The 18,808-nt window shown below is 52.4% G+C and overlaps 1 protein-coding gene across 2 annotated transcripts in view; it reads left to right on the top strand.

The window, feature by feature from the left end:
* The window catches only part of PEPD (peptidase D), a 109,238-nt gene that overhangs the window by 17,311 nt on the left and 73,119 nt on the right, over positions 1–18,808 (top strand). Inside the window, exons 1-5 of one of the 2 annotated variants that reach the window (XM_072782252.1) lie at positions 690–860; positions 1,293–1,356; positions 7,805–7,852; positions 9,299–9,360; positions 18,669–18,713. In XM_072782252.1, the coding sequence (XP_072638353.1) occupies positions 748–860; positions 1,293–1,356; positions 7,805–7,852; positions 9,299–9,360; positions 18,669–18,713 (332 nt within the window). In that variant the 5' untranslated portion in view covers positions 690–747. Of the gene's footprint in view, positions 1–689; positions 861–1,292; positions 1,357–7,804; positions 7,853–9,298; positions 9,361–18,668; positions 18,714–18,808 lie in introns of those variants that run through there. The other variant, XM_072782251.1, reaches the window with a different exon arrangement.

Consider the following 18,808-nt stretch of genomic DNA (forward strand, 5'->3'; position numbering starts at 1 on the left):
CAGGTGTGGAACCGATGTGACTGCATCGTGCAACTTCCTAACGGCCAGGGCTGGACGCCCCGTGCCCACTTCAGAGAAGAGAGAGGGGTGCTCACTGCGTGTGGCTGTGAGCTCCCTGCTGATCCCCCAAGGCCCACCCATCTGCCCCCCGGTCCACGCTCCCTGCTGCCCAGCCACTATCTCTCTGGTGCATGCTTGAGTGGAGAGGGAAGTGGTGCAGTCCTTGGGGGTGGGAGTGGGTGGTTCTGGTTCCCAGGGTGACGCTGGTCACTGGCATCTCAGAGACGTGAAGTTGGCTCCTTGAGGTAGTCATCTCCGCATCTGGAAGTGTGCTCCCTCCCCTGTCCCTGGTGGGCCTCCCCAGGCACACTGTCCTTGGCACTGTCACCTCCCCCCGCCCCCCCGCCGTCATCTGCTCGCCCTTGAGAGTCCAGGAAGCACAGTCTGAAAACCATCTGCTGTTTTCTCCTGAGGCCTCTTTCAGATCTAACACTCGGTGACTAGAATACCGTGCGATCACAGGCAGGCTGGGGGTATGTCCCCCCCACCCCGTGCTGATGTGGTGCCCAGGCGTGGGATGGCGCAGGATGGCGTGTGTGCGTCATTAGACTTGGCTTGTGACACCTTCCCCCACTGTGGCTAGTGCTCCGCCTCATGTGAGGTCACCAGCGGTGACACCAGCAGTGACATCAGCCCCTTCACTGACCAGGAGGCTGGGGCTGGGGTGGTGCTTGCTGGACTGCACCCATGACTGGGAGCCCTTCGGGAGGTGGCCCAGCCTCCTCCTCTCTTTGTCTCTGTCTTCTTCTCCTGGCTGATTTTTCAGGGATGATGAGTAAGCTTGAATGTTTCTCATCATGGTGAGTAATAGTGATATTGACTTCTTCAAAATGTTAATTTTAAAACTTTCCTCTAAAGAGGCTCCATGGGGGAGCTCCCGGGAGGCAGCTTATTTCATGCCCCAGAGGGTACGCTGGCTGGCTGCCTGGTGGGCTCTCACGGGTGGTGGAGGGGAGGTTTGGTCTGCAGATGCTTGCTGCGGGTGGCCAGGGTCACCGGGCTCCAAGGACGAGCAGAGGTCAGCAGGGGGAGGTCAGGGGAGGCAGGTGCGGCTCAGCGTTCGCTCTGTGGCCCGGCACGCTTTGCTGCCCGAGTCTGTGCTGTGTACACCTGCTCTGTGCCGGGGCAGGGATGGGCCTGGGGCTTTATGGTCTGGGCTCGGGGGCGGGAAGGCAGCCTGTGCCAAGTGTGGCCAAACCCTGACCCTGGCATTCCTTGTGCTTCCCTTTGAGGATCCACTCCAAGGAGTACTTCAAGGAGAAGTATGCCGTGGATGACGTCCAGTATACAGACGAGGTCAGTAGCGGCCGACTCCTCTCTGAGCAGTTGAGGGCTTCCATCACGCCTCTGCGCTCGCACCCCCTTCCTCTCACTGCCATAGCCTGGCTGCGCCCCCCGTCTCAGTGGCTGGAGGCCTCTGGTACCTGGGTTGTGGCTGCTGAGCTTCCTGGAGGGAGGACGTCTCCGGGAGATCTCATCTACATGCCCCCCAGGCTCAGCCCGGGCCTTCACAGGTTGGGAGGTCCTCCCCACAGCCACTGCTGGCCGCAGATGCCGCTGCCAGAAGAGCCCCAGACTTGGAGAGGCCTGTGCGGTGGGGTACAGTTGCAGGTCCCTGGCTTTAATCTACTTGCCAGCCTGGTTGCCCAGCAGTGCCATGTGTCCTGGGTAGGTGAATGGCTGTCCTTCTGGGGCTTGGCATTCGAATCCAGGCAGTCACAGGGGCTGCCTCTGACTTCCACTGCTGATGGGACAGGGTTAGGGCAGAGGTGAGAACACAGCCGTGCAGTCCCATGCTCTGCTTGGACCTGTACTGCAGCCACTGCCAGGCACACAGGGAGGCCTCTCTGCTCCGTCCCCGGGCGCTGTTACGGCAGCCACGCTGCGACCAGGCCAGGGCTGCGTAGAACATTGACACCGAGAGGTCAGTCAGTGCCTGCTGCTCGAGGTCCACCCCCAGCCTGGCAGGACCAGCTGGATGGGGCCCGAGAGCGCACATGGATGTACTACTTAAGCGCTGGGGATCGGCGTGGAAGCAGCTGAGGAGCTGGAGACCAAGCAGCTACCCCTTCCCCTGGGTAGGACACAGGCTGTGTTGAGGAATGACAACACCGGGTAGGAGGCAGGTTCGCAGGGATCCTGGCCAGGCCCACGGCACAGTGAGGAAGCCGAGAGTCTCAGCCCTGGGACAGGGGCCTGGCCCCAGCTGCTCGGGGATGCCCAGCCCCAGGGCAGGCCAGCGTTGGTACTGTCCCATACACAGGCCCAGCCCTGCTCCAGTTCTGCTGCCCTAGAATGCTGCACCCACGCCTCTGTCTATATCCTACCCGTGCCCCAAGGCCTGTGCCAGCCCACTGCATCCCTGCCGACGCTGGGCCACACTGGCGCCCCTCCCACCCCGGCTCTCGGGAGCTGCAGCAGATGTGCTGGGTGCTCTGTGTCTTGCCTTCTGCTGCTTTGTATTTGTCCCCAAGGCCCAGTTCTTTTCCCCCGACGTTACTGCCCCATTCTGCCTGCCTGGCTCCAGGGGAGTGTGGGCATCAGAGCTGGTTGAGGCCCAGGGCTGAGCTTGGCAGCCGGGACACGGTCTGCTGCAGGAGGTGACTGTGGCAGGGCGGCGCCTCGTCAGGAGGGCCTCGGTGGAGGAGAGCGGCTTGCATCCACAAGGCCGTGGGCGCCTGGGTGCGGAGCACCTTCTTCCAGGCTGGGTTGTGGAGGGAGGGGGCTTTGGATGGATCTTTCTTTTTGTCCTGGGATTTCGATACCAAGTTTCCGGGGGGTGACTCATAGCATCTAAAGAGTCTGTTAATATACACGTGACCTGTCATAGTGCTCTGGGGATAGGATCTCAGCCGGAACATTCATTTGTGTGCCTCCGATGAGGTCATCTGTCGCTTACCTTGTATCTCTGAGTATCAGTGAGTGAGGGGCCTGCCCCATCCTTAGTTCTGATTCTGTTTCCTGACCCTCTCCTTTGGCAAGTGTATCCCTCCTGCCTCCCTAAGCTGCATTTTAACATTATTGCCCTCTGGACCTGGGCCTTCTCAGAAACTTGGAGGGGGAGGGGGCAGCCTGGGGCTCAGCCCACCGAGTCAGGGCGCCTCTGTGCTACAGCCTCCTTAGCCACAGCCTGACATTGTTGCTTTCATGTCTAGAGGAACCTCAACTCCATTCATCCTGTGATTTCTGGGGAGAAGGAGGAGAACTGGCCTCCGGATATGGAGAAGCAGGTCTGGAGTGTCGGGCCAGGAAAGCCTGTAGCGATAGCGTAGAATCACAGCCCCATAGAGCTGCACACTCTCAGCTTGTGTTTACGAAGCAGAACCTTAAATGAAGTGTTCAGAGGAGTTCAGAGGACAGGATCTTGGGTCCGGGCTGTCTGCTGTGTTCCATCATCATCACTGTCATCATTAATCAATTTTGTCATGACTGTACTGCTCTGGTCCTTACTGGAGACGAGGGCTCGTTGACAGCTGGTCAGGGGCCTCACCCTGGGTTGGCATCTGTGGGTTCCAGAACCATTGCTACGATCCCCTCATCCCTTGTGCCCTGACCCATGGTGGGCCACAGCTCCCGTCCCACTGCAGAGGAGGCCAGGGCCGAGGTGAACGGCCTCACCGGCAGCCCCCCAGACGGTAGGGGGCAGCCCTAGGACCTTGGGACCCCAGAGGCCCTCCACTTCTGCAGTTGCCCTGTCAGACGTAAGGGCTGACACAGACTCCCAAGTTGTCTTTGGTTTTCTGTGGTTCGAAATGGAGCCCGACACTATAAACTGCTGCATCGAGATACCTGTGCTGGGAGGCCTTTGAGGTGCCTGGGGCCTGTTCCATCAGGGGCGGTGACAGGAAGCCCTTTACTTCGGGAAAAGGCTCCCCAGGCCACTTTTCTGGACTTCGGGCAGCCTTGGCCATCCGTGACAAATCACAGATGGGAGGCAGCTCACACTTCTCTTTTCTGAAAGAAGGCAGGAAGCCGCGCACCCCAGGTCATGGCTGGTCACTTGCTGTCGTGTATAAAATGCAGGTGTCTGATATAGTGAACATGGCTGTCCAGTTCCTCTCATCCCCAGAGATGACCCAGATTTTAATTATTTATAAGGTAGAGCAAATGGTGGTTCCCCCGAGAAAGGGGTGCTCAGGAGAATCTTGAGACGTGCTTCAAGGCATCGCACTCCAGTACAGTGCCAAGGCTGGTCTTCATAAAGCGGGTTGGGGGGGGTGGGTGCTGGCAGGGTGGAGGGCACATTTTGTGCATTTGCTCTCCTTTACACACCGGGCAGATGCAGGGAGGTGCCGGGGTCAGTGGCTCAGTGCCGGGCTCAGTGGCTTGATGAGTGTAAGAGAACTATTGTGGCAGCACGTTGATGGATGCCGCCGGCCTCTCAGCCTCGGCGTAGGGAGGTGTGTGGGGTGTGGCGGGACGTCTGAGGAGACAGCTGCTACGTGGGACTGCTGGTCCAGAGTTGCTGGAAACTCCAGTTGTTCAGGAGCAGCTGCAAATCCATGTTTGTGATCTTTCCTGATGTTTAAACTTTTGAAATAAGTTCAGGTTTTCAGCCACATTAGCAGCTACCAGGTTGCACCCTTGTTTCAGACTGCCATGAAAAACAGCTCATTTTTAAAGATTTACTTATTCACTTTGGAGAGAGAGAGAGAGCACGTGTGAAGGAGAGAGGATCTTAAGCAAAATCCACGCTGAGGGTGCAGCCTGATATGGGGCTCAGTCTCATGACCCTGAGATGGTGACCTGAGCTGAAACCAAGAGTCAGATGCTTAACCAACTGAGGCACCCCAGAATAGTTCCTTTATAAAAGCTTGGGTGTTTGCAGGGTGAAGCCCAGCTCCCTAGGGCAGTGCAGGCTTTCTTACAGCACTGATTAAAGACCACCCTGCCCCTTTCTCAGGCCCATCACCCACCTGCAGGCCTGGTTGGGGCCCTGGGCATGAGGCTGCACGAGGGGTCCACAGGAAGCCTCTGATTGTCCCCAAGGGAGGGGGCTTGTGCACCAGGCTCTGACAAATTCCATGTGTGCCATCCGCCCCAACCTGCCAGAGAGGCCCGGCTGCCCGGGAAATTGATGCAGGCTCTGGGATGCAGCACGTCAGGGGCATTTAACAGCACTGGTTTGTGAAAGCTGAGGGGTCCCCAGTGGCCACCGCTCTGTGGCAGCGAGGCCCCATGTTGACAGAGCCGTGCCGTCCTGTGTGCTGGAGCTGCATGTTGAGCTGGTGACACACAGGCGCATCCCGTCTCCTTTATTTCTGAGGCGTGGAATGAGGGTGTGCTAATGAGGAGGTAGTGCTGGTTGGTCTCTCTGTGGAAGGGCGGATGGAGCTGCCAGGCTGGGGGAGGTTTTGCAACTGCAGAGGTAACCAGGGCCCACTCAGGCCATCGTGATCAATCAGAGACGCTGCCCAGCCCGCTCTGTGTCGGGTCTCGATCCGTCTGTACATTAGGCGGCAAGGAGAGGCCTGCTTTCTCCACGATTCCTAACCAGCGAGTCCTGAGCCGCTGCCGAGAGAAAACCCATCAGACCACACGTTTGTTATCTGGCTTCCCTCTGCCAAGGACAGTAGGGCATACAATCCCCGAGTGCCTCCCCGCTCTCTGGTCCCGCCACCGTAATTGACGGAGTCGTTCTGTGCTGATGAGTGTAGACCTGCCTCATCGAGGGGACAGCACACCCAGGGGCCTGCCACGCACGGCTCTTGTTCCTTTTAATGAGTGCCCTGCCCCCCCGCTCTGGGAGGGCCTGCAGGAGTGGCAGGGATTCAGCTGAGCCATCAGTGTGTGCAGCACAGAGGGGGTTGGGGGGCGGGCTTCAGTCATCCTCAGAGCAGTTCCCGAGTCAGAGCAGAGGGTCCAGGGAGGTGGAGCCTCGTGTGCCATGAGGGCACGGCGGTTGGCACACGTCTGGAGAGTCATCTGGCCACAAGCATCAAAAACCTCAAAGAAACGTGGCTCTTCACCTAGCAGTGTCTCTGGCTCTCTCTCTCTCTTTTTAAAGGAGATAATTTTTTTTTTAAAGGAGATAATTTTTTAAAGGAATTTATGTTAAGGAAATAACCTTGTACGTAAAAGTGTTCATCAGGGCATCACTTACAGTAGTTAATCACGAGAAACGATCTAAATAGCCAGTGGAGGAATGAATGAATGAACTGTGCCATTTCCATTACGAGGCTGTCATGCAGCCAGATGTTCAACTCTGGCCTCTGCTCTTTTTTTAACTGTGAACCTGGACAAACGATCGAACCCATAAGCTTTCTCATTTCTGAAATCTGGACACGTGTAGCCTCAACCTCATGGGTGGTTAAATGAGACGACGCCTGGAGTGACCAGCACGGGCCATAGTCAGGGGCTGTGGAGCGTTTACCCTCCCCGGCAGTAGTGACTGGTAAAAATCACATGGTCGGAGAACAGTTCATCTCAGGAAATGAGTGAAGTGGGTAACTTCCCATGATCCAAATGTCGTTACAGATCTCTGTTCTCACGTGCAGAGATAAAAAGTCTCTGGGGACGGGATTGTAGGTGTATTTTTTTTTTTTAAATTTTTTATTTATTTATGATAGGCACACAGTGAGAGAGAGAGAGAGAGAGGCAGAGACACAGGCAGAGGGAGAAGCAGGCTCCATGCACCGGAAGCCCGATGTGGGATTCGATCCTAGGTCTCCAGGATCGCGCCCTGGGCCAAAGGCAGGCGCCAAACCGCTGCGCCACCCAGGGATCCCGGTGTATTTTATCTTCTTACAGGTTTCAGTATATTCCGGGTTTTCTCGGGGAGCCTCTCAGTATTAAAAAACATGTATATACATATGTCAAAACTTACCAAATGTGCACTTTAAACATGTGCATTGTAGAGTGTGTCAGTGAGAGCTCAGTAAAGCTGTTAAAACAACAAACAACAGATCCTTCTCATGCTCGCCCTGTGTCAGGGCGTGGAGGACTGTCAGGTGGGGGTGGGGGGGCTCAGACAGGAGGGCTTTGGGAACCAAGACGCAGGGCTGACTGAGGAGTGGGGGCCCGGAGAGGCAGAGGGTGCTCCCACCACGGTGCTTGGCACTCCTGGGTACAGATATCCCGGCTAATGCAGCGTGGTGGGCACTTGGCCAGGGGAATGGGGCAGGGGACGAGACGAGGGAGTGAACGAACCTGTCGGGGGAGGGAGGGCGGAGAGCCTCACTTCTGAGTCCCGTTGATGAGGCAGGGGCAAGACCCCGAGCAGAGGTGTGGAGAGATGAGGTGGCATGGCACGCTCATTCATGGGGTTGGGATGCAGGCACACGAGGCCTGAGTGGGTCGAACTGGAGGAGGGATGGGGTGGGGGACAGAGGGTGGGATTGGGACAAGCTTCCTCCCCACAGTCTAGGAGATGAGTGGGGGCAGGGAGGAAGGTGTCTGCCCTGGGATAGGAAGCTGTTGGGGTCAGTGCCTAAGAGGTAGTAGGAACAGGTCTTTCAGGAGGGACTGGCGGGTGGACAGTCCTTGGTAAGAGGTGGGCATGTGGGCATGTGGGAAGGTGTGCCAGATTTAGGTGTGAGTCCCTGTCTGCCGCTTGATAGCCATGTGGCTTTCAGAAGTCCTTTGGCGTCCGTGAGCCTCAGTCTCCTCATCTGCAGGATGGAGACAACATCACTGTCTTAACAGTTGGCTCCATAAATGTGAGCGGGCTTCGGAAGTGGCGAATCATCCCCATCAGATGTCTTTGCGGTTGCTCTAAAGTGGATTTTTCTTTCTGACCTTTTAGATCGCCAGTGTCCTGACATCACAGAGCCCCTCTGTCCTCCTCACTTTGGTAAGTAGCTGGTGTCCGGGGACCAAGCACCACGGGGAAGGGTTTTAGGGAACCATCTGCCCCCGCAGATTTGGAAACCAGAGGAGGAATGATGGTCAGTAACACGTAGCGACACCTCACTCGGGATGGCTGGGTACATCCAGGACCACATCTTCCATCCCCAGTGTCCCCAAGATCTGCTGTGTCCTGCCAGAAGGCCTCCATGGACAAGATACCACGCCTACTCCAAGGGTTAAAACCCGGCTGGGGGATGCATTTGTGTCAGGCCGAGCTCATGGACTTTGTGGATGTAGAAGATCAATGAGCTTCCACCCTGTGTCTCCTCCATCGTTAATAGAGTTTTAAAAGCACACCCGTGGTTTCTGCCTGTGAGGTCACCTGGCTGCTTTGCATCAGATTTAGAATTGGGTGCACTGAATGGGGGGCCTGCCACAGCCTGGGGGCGGGGTGGGGTGCACGGTGGACCCCTCACATAGGGCCGTGGGGGCACTCGGGCTGCTGCGAAATAGCTCAGAGAAGCAGCCTGCTTTCCTGCTTTCTCTTGACCTTGGGGAGTTTCAGATATGGAGAGTGTACAACCCTTCTTCCCTCCCACAGTGACCTTTGTCTCCCTCATTCATCGATTCTTTTTCAGAGATCGTTCTTGGTGGTTGGGTTTTTTTTGTTGTTTGTTTGTTTGTTTTGTTTTTTTAAGCACTTCACATGGTCTCTTTTTTCCGCTCTGCTGTTCTGATGGCTGAGCAGGAAGATTAGGTGAGATGATTGTGGGCAGAGATGGCCCAGTGTGTTTTCTTTGAGGGCCAGTCTTAAACATTGGCTTGCCATTCTTGAGGAAGAAGGGCTGTTTAAAACACCTTGGCTCTCCGGGGATGGCACGCTCTTCTCTGAGTCCCTTGTTTTGTCTCCTCTCCTTGGAGAGGACTTGGCGTCTCCTCCCAGTTGGGGGAAGGAGAACAATGTACCACAGCTCCCTGGTGTCACTGGAAGCACCCATCATGCCTGAGTTGGGTTCTACCCACATCTCTGGGGGCGCTGGATTTGACCGTGCATTTTTGGATCTTGTCAGGGGGTAGGGTGTGCACACTTGTGTGCCTGAGGGAGGTGGGGCCAGCCTAGGAGAGAGATTGGTCTGTGCCTGCATGGCCTGAGCTGGTTTCAGCAGGGCGGTCTGATGGAGGGGGATCTCAGGCACCTGGGATACTATGTGTGGCCCCCATCCTCCCCGTTCAAGCTGGGGCAGAGGAAGGACAGTTTGCCTTTGTGCAGGGGGGAGGGCAGGGTTGGCTGGGGGTTGCCTGAAAGGCAGGAAGGGATGCTGTTGATGGGCAGGGGTGAGGGCTCCAGGTTCTTCCCCAGTCTGAGGCTGGATGTAGGAGGCGGGCCCACCCCCCAACAGGTGGCAGGGACCCCGCAGGGCGGCCCCTCACACTCCCTCTGTCTCTGCAGCGTGGCGTCAACACGGACAGCGGCAGTGTCTGTAGGGAGGCCTCCTTCGAAGGCATTAGCAGGTGAGTCCCGGGGCCCCCAGAATGGTCTCCATCCTCCCCCCGGTCACCTCTTCACCAGCAGGCCTTGCCCTATCTACAAGCCGGACACAAAACATGTGGGCAGGAGACTGCTAAGGAGTTGGATTGGGAATTTTGAGAAAATGTTTAGAAAAATAATTTGCCAAAAATTCCACTTCTCTGTTGAGCTCCATAATGCAAGTGCAGACCTGCCCAGGCTCGGGGAGCACATGCGGGGGGGCCAGCCCTCCCTCCAGAGCCCTGTGCTCAGCACTGTGGTCTTTGCTCTTCTCAGCCCCTCCCCTCAGTCCTGGCTGCTAACGTCTCCCCCCGCCTGAGTCCTCTGTTGTCCCAGTCTCAGAGAGGGACCCCCCTGCCCTGCCCTTGCTCCCCTCGTTGAGCTCCAGGCCGATCCCCCAAACCCTTCTCCCCCTTTCTGGGCCTCCCTGGGCAGAAAGGCAGATGTGGGGCCAAGGTGGGGCACCGTGCCCCCCGTATCCCCCCTCACACCGAGGCCCCTAGAGTGTGCTCCCTACAGCCGTGCTGTGTCCCTGGGATGGCTGGTGACTGGCATGTGTGGTGGTGGGGGTGATCTGTGGGGCCCCAGGCTGCAGCAGAGGAGCCCTTGAGAGGAGGCATCTGCTCCTCCAGGCCGCTGAGCGTGGATGGCCCCCAGCCCTCCTCCTGGGCCTCTCTCCCCAGCTCCCCCCGTCCCCCACTGCACTTCGCACCGCTCCACTGTGTCCTGTCATCCTTTGCTGGACCTGGGCGGTGACAGGAAGCGCCTTATAATTATGTATGAGCTGGAGCCACAGGGAGTTTGTGCGTCTGTGTGATGTAGGGGTGATTAGGAAGGATTATGAGCTCATAAATATGTATCACTCCCCCAACGGTAAGAGCGGAGGGGTGGGGGCGAGTATCAGGTTTGCTTCTCATTGCTCAAATCCCTGCATCCTCTTGGGAATTTCCCCGCAGTGGCCACGTGCTTGCTTTTTGGAGTGCTGGCCATGGCTGCTGTCCACCCCCCCCCCCCCGCAGGGCCCGGCGCGCTGTAGCCTGTCCTGGGCCCGGCCTCCCTGCTCTCCCAGCACCGCCAGGTGCTCCCTTGCTCATCTGCCTTGACCAGCACCAGCATCCGCGTTCCCATGGGCTGGCCCCTCCGAGGCCGGGTCTCTCTCTGCCTTGGGGGCCGGCCCTGCGTGGGAGGACGGAGCCCTCGTGGCCGCCTCACTGACCGGTGCTTTAACCTTAACGGAGCTTGCCATCGGAGCCTCAGCTCACCCAGGCATAGCGTGCTGTTGCTCGGGCTTGCCCCGGGGGCACAAAGGGCTCCTGCTCTCTCCCGGAGCCGGCAGGGAGCTGGTGCCCAGTGAGCAGTTGTTCACAAGCACATCCCTGTCAAGCCCTGTTGGCCCCTCAGCCTCAGTCTCCCCATCTGTGCAGTGGGCCAGGTGGGCTTCGGGATCACTGATTCTAAGGCTCTCAGTGCCAGTGAGTTGTGGGTTCTTTGCCTGCCCCCCTGTAGAGGTTTCTGGTGCCAAGAGTGCCTCCCCAGCACCCCAGGAGCAGGTCTGGCCTCCCTTCAGTATGCGGACCTCAGGCTTCATCCCCTGTTGCTCCGTGGGACCCCCCAGCCCCTGCCAAGAGCCCAGATGAGCCTGCGCTCTGCCAAACCAACCCCCACCCCACCCGGTCGGCGTTCGGCAGCTTTCTTGGAGAGCCAGGGACTGCCTGAACTTTGCTCGTTTTCCCTAGGCACGGGCTGGGCCCTCCCCAGTCTGTAGTCCAGTCCGGATGGGGCTGACCAGGTGGGGTACTCCCCAGCCTTGAGGGAGCCCCCCCCGCATGTTTCCATATCCCTGTGTCTTGGCTGATAGACTGCTGGTGAGAGCCCCCCGACGCGCCTCTCGGCTTTACAGTCCTCTGGCCTGCCTGGGCTCCTCCCCCCCTTCCCACTGGGGCCCCTGTCGAGCAGCTCGGCCCTCCGGGGTTGCTCTGTTGGGTAGGAGTCTGTGCTGGGTGCCCCTACCCTGCATGCCGGGGGTAGGACTTGGGGCCCCAGCGTCCACCTCCAGCAGTCCGCCAGCGTCTTCCCAGTGGACGCTGTGTTCCCCGGGCTCTGGGTGCAGCTCGGTGCCCTGCCTCCCACTCCCCCTGGCTGCAGGCACCTTGACTCTGTCCCCTCGTGGCTTCTGCCATCGTCCTTGAGGGCAGCTGCAGCTCCGCCACTACATTCCCCTGCCTGCCGCGTCCCCAGCTGTTCACTGGGGATAACAATAGCCTGTTTCCTAAGCAAGGTGAGTCTTGCTCTTGTCCTACTTTCCATCAGTTTCTATCACCGGTTGCTTCTCACTGCCCTAATAAAACATCTTATTCCTGGAAATTTTGGTTTTGACCCTTTTGAACTTCTCTGAAATACCACACAGGTTGGATTTCTTCCTCACTTGCTGTTGCAGAAGTTCAGGTTTGGCCTCTAGGTTGATGTTGATGGGCCTCCCAGCCCACCTTTATCTGTTGGCCTGGGGGAGGAAAGAGCTTATGGTAGAACAGGGGCCTCACCTGTCCACCCAGTCCAGACCCCTGGGCACTGGTCCAGCGGGGGACAGTCAGCCTGTGACCCTCTCTCCAAATGTGGCTCCTCGGGGTTGGCCGCCTCTGGGCCTGTGACCCTGGTGGGGTTGTGGGTTTGGTTCTGGGAGACCTTAGACCTCTCTCAGCCTTCTCAGGTCAGGGGCAGGCCGCTTGGTGCCCACAGCAGGGAGTGTGTCCGGTCTCACAGTGTTGGGGACGGTGGAGAACCAGGAGCAGAGGGCACAGGAAGACAGGAGCGTTGTGGGGGTGGTGGACATGCACTGGGATCTCCCTACGGCCAGGAGCCCCCAGGGTCACCAGGAAGGGTGTCTCTGTCCTCCCTGGGATGAGGGAAGCAGGCAGGGACAGTCTGCTGGGCTTTGTGCTGAGTTTGGGCTCTGGCCCAGGCCACAGCTCCGTGTGTGGCCACACTGGGCCAGGGCTAGCTCCCACAGAAGGTATGGAAGGATCATACACCCCATGGGCTCTGGCTGGAGAGTGGGGTCAGGTGCTCCTCCCCCGGTCCTGCGGAGGGCACGGCCAGGGCTGTTCTGTGGCCGAGGCTAGCGGGAGCTGAGGTGAAGAGGGTCGTGGTGCAGTGAGGAGGGTGTGGGGCTTCTCCCTGTGGGTGCCCCCCACGGCTGCCTGGAGCCCCTGGTTCCTGTAGCCTGGGAGAGAGGCAGACATGATGGATCCTTGCTAGCATCTGAGGAGGTAGGCTTGAGAGCAGATTTTCCTGAGACAGAGAAAGAGAGAGAGAGAGAGAGAGAGAGAGAGAGAGGCTGACCATGAAGGAAAAGATGATCTGTGGGGGCCAGGTGGCCCGTGGGGGTGCCTTCCTGGCATGAGACCGTTCCCTCCAAAGCAGGCAGACTGCCCAGGAGCCCTGGGCCAGGGCACTGAGTTACGGAGGGCTCAGCTTCGTGCTGTTGTCAGAGAGAAGTGTGGCCGATACTCTTCATCAGCTGGTTATTCAGGATAAGCGTATTTCTTATCTCCTGGCATTTACTTAAATTGCCTTGCATATTTGAAGACAATTGGTTACAAATTAATTCCATTTAAATAAGCAGTTAAATATGAAATTGCTGAATTTGAGGGTTGCTAATGTAGGAATATTAATATTCAAAGATGTGAATTTTTCAACCCAGGAAATGGAGGGACTTTGTTAAAAGCTGATGATCACAACCAAACGCCAGTCTGTGGTGTGGGTGGGGACTTGGCCTTGTGGCTCCTGTTAACTTGCTTATCGAGTTAATATTGGTTAACTTGGGCTTCGTATTATGGTCCGTGGAATCTCCATGAGGAGATAGGAACCCACCCCAGCCCTTAGGAGGGGTGGGCAGTGGGGGCCCCTCGCAGGGCCTGTTCTCCAGCAGACCTCACCTCCTTCCTGGGCTTAGAAACTGCAGGGAGGGGGATCCCTGGGTGGCGCAGCGGTTTGGCGCCTGCCTTTGGCCCAGGGCGCGATCCTGGAGACCCGGGATCGAATCCCACATCAGGCTCCCGGTGCATGGAGCCTGCTTCTCCCTCTGCCTATGTCTCTGCCTCTCTCTCTCTCTCTCTCTCTGTGTGTGACTATCATAAATAAACAAAAATTAAAAAAAAAAAAAAAAAAAAAGAAACTGCAGGGAGAAGGCCAGGGACTAGGGCAGGAGCGTTGGGGCCCATCCTATTTAATTTTTGTCACCTGGCCGCCAGGCCGAGCCCACCAGGGGATTACCCTAAGCTTCCAGGACACCTGCTTCCCACCCTCATAGGCAGGGTGGGTTTGTTGTTGTTTTTACCCAATTGATACACGCTCGTCGTAGAAAATGCTAACCAGTGCAGAGGCAAAAGCAAGGAATATCCAGATTTCATCACCCCAAGTTAAACCCCATCAACACCGTGGGGAGTGTCTTTTGGACTCTTCTCTGTGTGTGTCTGGAATGTTTCTCTGAGTATTTCTGTATCTGAGTGCCCTTTCGTGCGAGTCTTTGTGTTTTAAGGGTGGATCTTTCTGTATTAGTCTAAGTGTATGGCTGTGTGGGTGTGTCGACATGTCTGTGTGTTGCGTGTACATCTGTGTGTGTGTGTCTGTGTCTCTTCCTACGGGCGTGCCTGCCTGTGCGTGTGTTCATCTTACCTGTGGTGTTTGCACCTGTGTCTGTGTGCTGGGTCACTTTGCCGCTCACGTGTCCAGTAGGTGCATGTGTGTATGTGTACGTACATTTTGTAAAGTGAAATTTTACTGCTGTGTTTGCCTGCCGAGTAGATAGGCCATTGCTTTTCCTAACGTCAAAGTGACATTTGGGGAAATGGGAGGCAGAGTCTGCATTGTCGTCTTGATATATGTCATCTGCTGCTCTGTTCTTGACTCTGAACCATGCTGGCTGCCTGTGGTCTCTTTCATATTTCACAGGTAGGGCTTTGATTCTACAACATTTCAGGTGACTTTGAGTTAGTCTTATTTGTGTAGTTAGGAGTTCTGAAAGCTTTGGAGGTCTGGAATCCTCCCAGCCTGTTAATGCCCCCTTCCCACTTCTCTCCTCTGTCCTTCCTTCGTCAGTGGGCTCAGCCAGCAGTGGGGGTGCCAACTGCACAACCACGGCGTTAGAGAAGTATTTTCAAACACTGGCAACAGGGCCATGGAGAGTCCCTGCTTGGTCACGAGTCACCATGCCCTGCATTTAATATCCTGACCTGAGATGGAGCAGGGTTCAGAATCCAGAGGATTGAAGGCTTGCCCCAGCTTCTCTGCCAAGGCCTATATTTTGTTTGTGTCGGGCCATGCTGTGCTTCCCCAGCTCTCTCAACACCAGCTTGAGCTCAGGGTCATACATGATGTGCCCCCAATCTGATCTTTTTGTCTCCTGGGGCCCCCTTTTCAATTATGGTTATCTTGTTAAAGAACAACTTTTGGCTTTATAGATTTTTCTTTATTTTATGTTTGCCTTTTGTTTCATTGATTTCTGTGCTTTTTAATTCCCTTTTAATTTCTTTAGGTTTGTTCTTTCTCTAGCTTCTTGAGAGAGAAGAAAGGAACATTTTTGCGATGGGAGCTTAGATCATTTGTTTTCAGTGTTCTTTTCCACTAAATAGATACATTTAGAGCTATCAGTTTTCCTCTGGGCATTGTTTACCTGCATTTCACCAGTTCTGATAGTTCATGCTTTTATTTTCTAATTTTGTTATTTGTTTTTTGAACGGGTCTTTGGAAGTGTATTGCTTAATTTCCAAATGAATTGGTATTTTACAATTTTCCTTCTGTTACTGATTTCTAGTTTAATTCTACTGTAATCAGTGAGCATTTTCTGTATCTCAGTGCTTTGAAAATTGTTGAAACTTGCAGTGTACGATGACTATGATAAATGTTTCTTGTGTGCAGCATTGAACGAAAGTGGAGAGGAAGGACTTTGTTCCCCATCTTAGGGGAAAGCTTTTCATCTTTGACCATTAACTATGATGTAGGCTGTGTGTTTTTTGTAGATACCTTTATCAGGTTAAGGAAGTTCCTTTCCCCAGTTCATTGAGTGTTTTTATCATGAAAGGTTGTTGGATTTTGTAAGATACTTTTTCTACATCTTTGTGGTTTTGTTCTATATTCTGTTATTATGGTGTATTATATTGATTACTTTTGTCTATTGAAGTAACCTTACATTCCTGAGATAATCCAACTGGATCATTATATGTTGATGGATTTTGTTAGTATTTTGTTGAAGATTTTTTCTTTGTGTGTGTGCGCCAATGTTCATAAGAGATTTCCATGTATAGCTTCTTGTGATGTCTTGGTTTTGGAATCAGGGTAATCCTGAGTTTGTAGAATGAGCTGAGAAGTGTTCCTTCCTCTTCTAGTTTTTAGTAAGAGTTAGTGAAGGATTGGTGTTAACTCGTTTTAAAACATTTGGTATTCATGATGAAGGCATTTGATCCAGGGCTTTTCTTTGTGAGAGGGTTTTGATTACTAATTCAGTCTCTTTACTTGTCATAGGTCTATTTGGATTTTTTTCTTGTATCAGTTTTGGTAGTTTGTGTCTTTAGGAATTTGTCTTTTTCATCTTGGTTATCTAGTTATTGCCATATAGGTCATTATATTCTCTTATCATACTTTTAATTTTTTTTAAATCAGTAATAATATATCACCTCTGGTCAGTAACTTGAGCCTTCTCTCTGTTTCTTGGTTAGTCTAAAACTATCAATTTTTCAGTCTTTTCAAAGAACCAATTTTTATTTCATTGATTTTTCTCTATTGTTTTTCTGTTCTCTATTTCACTTATTTCTGCTCAAATCTTTGTTCTGTTCCTTCTGCTTGCTTTGGGTTTAGTTTCCTCTTCTTTTTCTAGTTTTTTTTAAAAAAGATTTTTATTCTATTTGTGAGAGAGTTAGAGTATACACATATGTGGGGGGAGAGGGGCAGAGGGAGAGAGAGAGAGAGAGAGAGAGAATCCTGGCAGGCTCCACACTCAGTGCGGAGCCTGACGTATGGGGCTCGATATCAACCCTGAGATCATGAGCCGAAATCAAGAGGCTGTTGCTCAACTGAATGAGCCACCCAGGTGCTCCTTCTTTTTCTAGTTTCTTAAGATGGAAGAGTAGGTCATTGGTTTGAGATAACTTTCTTCCTTTTTAACATAGGTATTTTTAGCTAGTAATTTCCTTGTAAGCACTACTTTAGCTACATGCTGTAAGTTTTGGTATGTTGTATTTTTGTTTCCATTTGTCTCAGGGTATTTTCACTCTCCCTTGTGGTTCATTGACCTATTGGTTATGTAAGAATATAAAATTTAATTTCCACAGATGAATTTTTCTTCTGTTACTGATTTCTAATTTCATTCCAGTGTGCTTGGAGGACATACTCAATATGATGTCATCCTTTTAAGTTTATTGGGAGTAGTTATATGGCCTAATATATGATCTATTCTGGAGAATGTTCCATGCACATTTGAGAAAATGGGTATTCTCCTGTAGGGTGGAATAGTCTAGAGATGTCTATTAGGTCTAGTTGGTTTACAGTGTTGCTCAAGTCTCTTATTTCCTTGTCATCTTCCATCTAGTCTTTCCATCCATTACTGGAAGCAGAGTATTGAAGTCTCCAGATATTGAATTATTTATGTCCCCTTCAGTTCTGTCAGTTTTTGATTTATATATGTTGTGTCTTGTTAGGTGCATATACGTTTATAATTATTATGTCTTCTTCATGAATTGATCCTTTTATTTGTATAGAATGTCCTTCTTTATCTTTAGCAAAATTTTTTGTCTTAAGCTTTGTTTTGTCTGATGTTAGTAGAGCTGTCCCAGCTCACTTTCGGTTTCTGTTTGTGTAATACATCTTTTCTCTTCCTTTCACTTGCAACCTCTTTGTGTCTTTGACTCTAAAGTGTGTATTTTTAGAGCATTTCCTCGGATCATATTTCTTTTAATTCCTTCTGTGAATCCTTGCTTTTTAATTGGAGAATCAAATGAATTTACATCTAAAGTGATTACAGATAAGGAATCACTTCCTTCTGACATTTTGTTATTAGCTTCTCTATGTCATATGTCAAATTTGTTCCTCAGCCTCTCCATTATGACTTTCTTTTGTATTTAATTGACTTTTTGTGGTTTTTATTCCTTTCTTATCTCCTTTTCTATATGTTTTTAATTATTTTCTTAGTTGTTACCTGGGGGATTATGAATGACCTCTTAAACTTATGACTGCCTACTTGGCATTAATGTCACCTTAATTTCAGTAGCATACAACAACCTTGTTTCTGTATGGTTGCATGTTGTCCCCTCCTTTGTGCTGTTGCTGCATACAGATGGCATCTTCACATGTTCTGTGGGTCAGTACAAATTTACAATTATTGCTTTATGCAGTTTCCTCTTAGGTCAGAGAGGAGGACAAAAAAAATACATTAGTCCTGTCTCTGTACTTGCCTGTGTAATTACTTTTCTCAATGCCCCCCCCCCCCTTTTTTTTCATGTGGTTTCAAGTTACTCTCGTGTTCTTTCACTGAAGTCTGAGAGATTCCTTTTAGGACTTGTGGTAGGATAAGTGTTCTAACAATGAACTCTTTGTTTTTGTTTATCTGGGACCTTTTTAATTTTTCTTTCATTATAGAATATTTCTTTCTAATCATAGCTTTGCTGGATATAGAATCTTGGTTGACACATCTTTTTTTTTTTTTTTTTCATCCTACTGCCTTTTGGCCTTTATGGTTTCTGATAAGAAATCAACTATTTATCTTATTGAGAATTCCTTGTATGCCATGCTTTTTTTCTTTTTTTTTTTCTCTTACTGTTTTCAGGATTTTGGCTTTGTCTTTTGACAGATTATGATATGTCTGAATGTGGGTCTTTTGAAATTTATCCTTTTGGAGTTTATTGGGCTTTGTGGATGTGTAGATTAATGTTTTTCATTAAATTGGTGAAGTTTGGGGGCTTTCCCCACCAGATTCTTCTTTATCTTTCTCCTTTTTTTCTGGGACTCCTATTGTGTATATGTTGGTATACTTGACAAAGGAGACTATGGCTGCTAGGTCTGCTTAGCAAGAGTAGAGGATGGTGTTTTGCAGCCAAGCAGCTTGTTCTCCAACTAACCGTGCTTAGACAACTTGGCCTGGCTGCAAGGCTGCTGGAGGAAGTGAACAGCAGGCCTTCTATGGGCCAGAGGGTCATGAGGAGGGCTTGGGGCCCTCTCTTGGTATGTCTTGAAAGAGGTATTTCTGGCTGGGAGATGATAGACCATTGAACTAATAGGCTTGATTTTTTTTTTTTCTCTACAGGTTTAATGTCAACAACACCATTCTTCATCCGGAAATTGTGGAGTGGTGAGTATTGCCTGTGGCTACTTTGGCTGTTTATTGTGCTCCACTTAGGAAGCTGAGAGACCCTGCTGTTGCCACCTGCTCCATCTCAGAAAGCC

This window comes from Canis lupus, chromosome 1, assembly GCF_048164855.1.
Source record: "Canis lupus baileyi chromosome 1, mCanLup2.hap1, whole genome shotgun sequence".
Taxonomy (NCBI): Eukaryota; Metazoa; Chordata; class Mammalia; order Carnivora; family Canidae; genus Canis; species Canis lupus.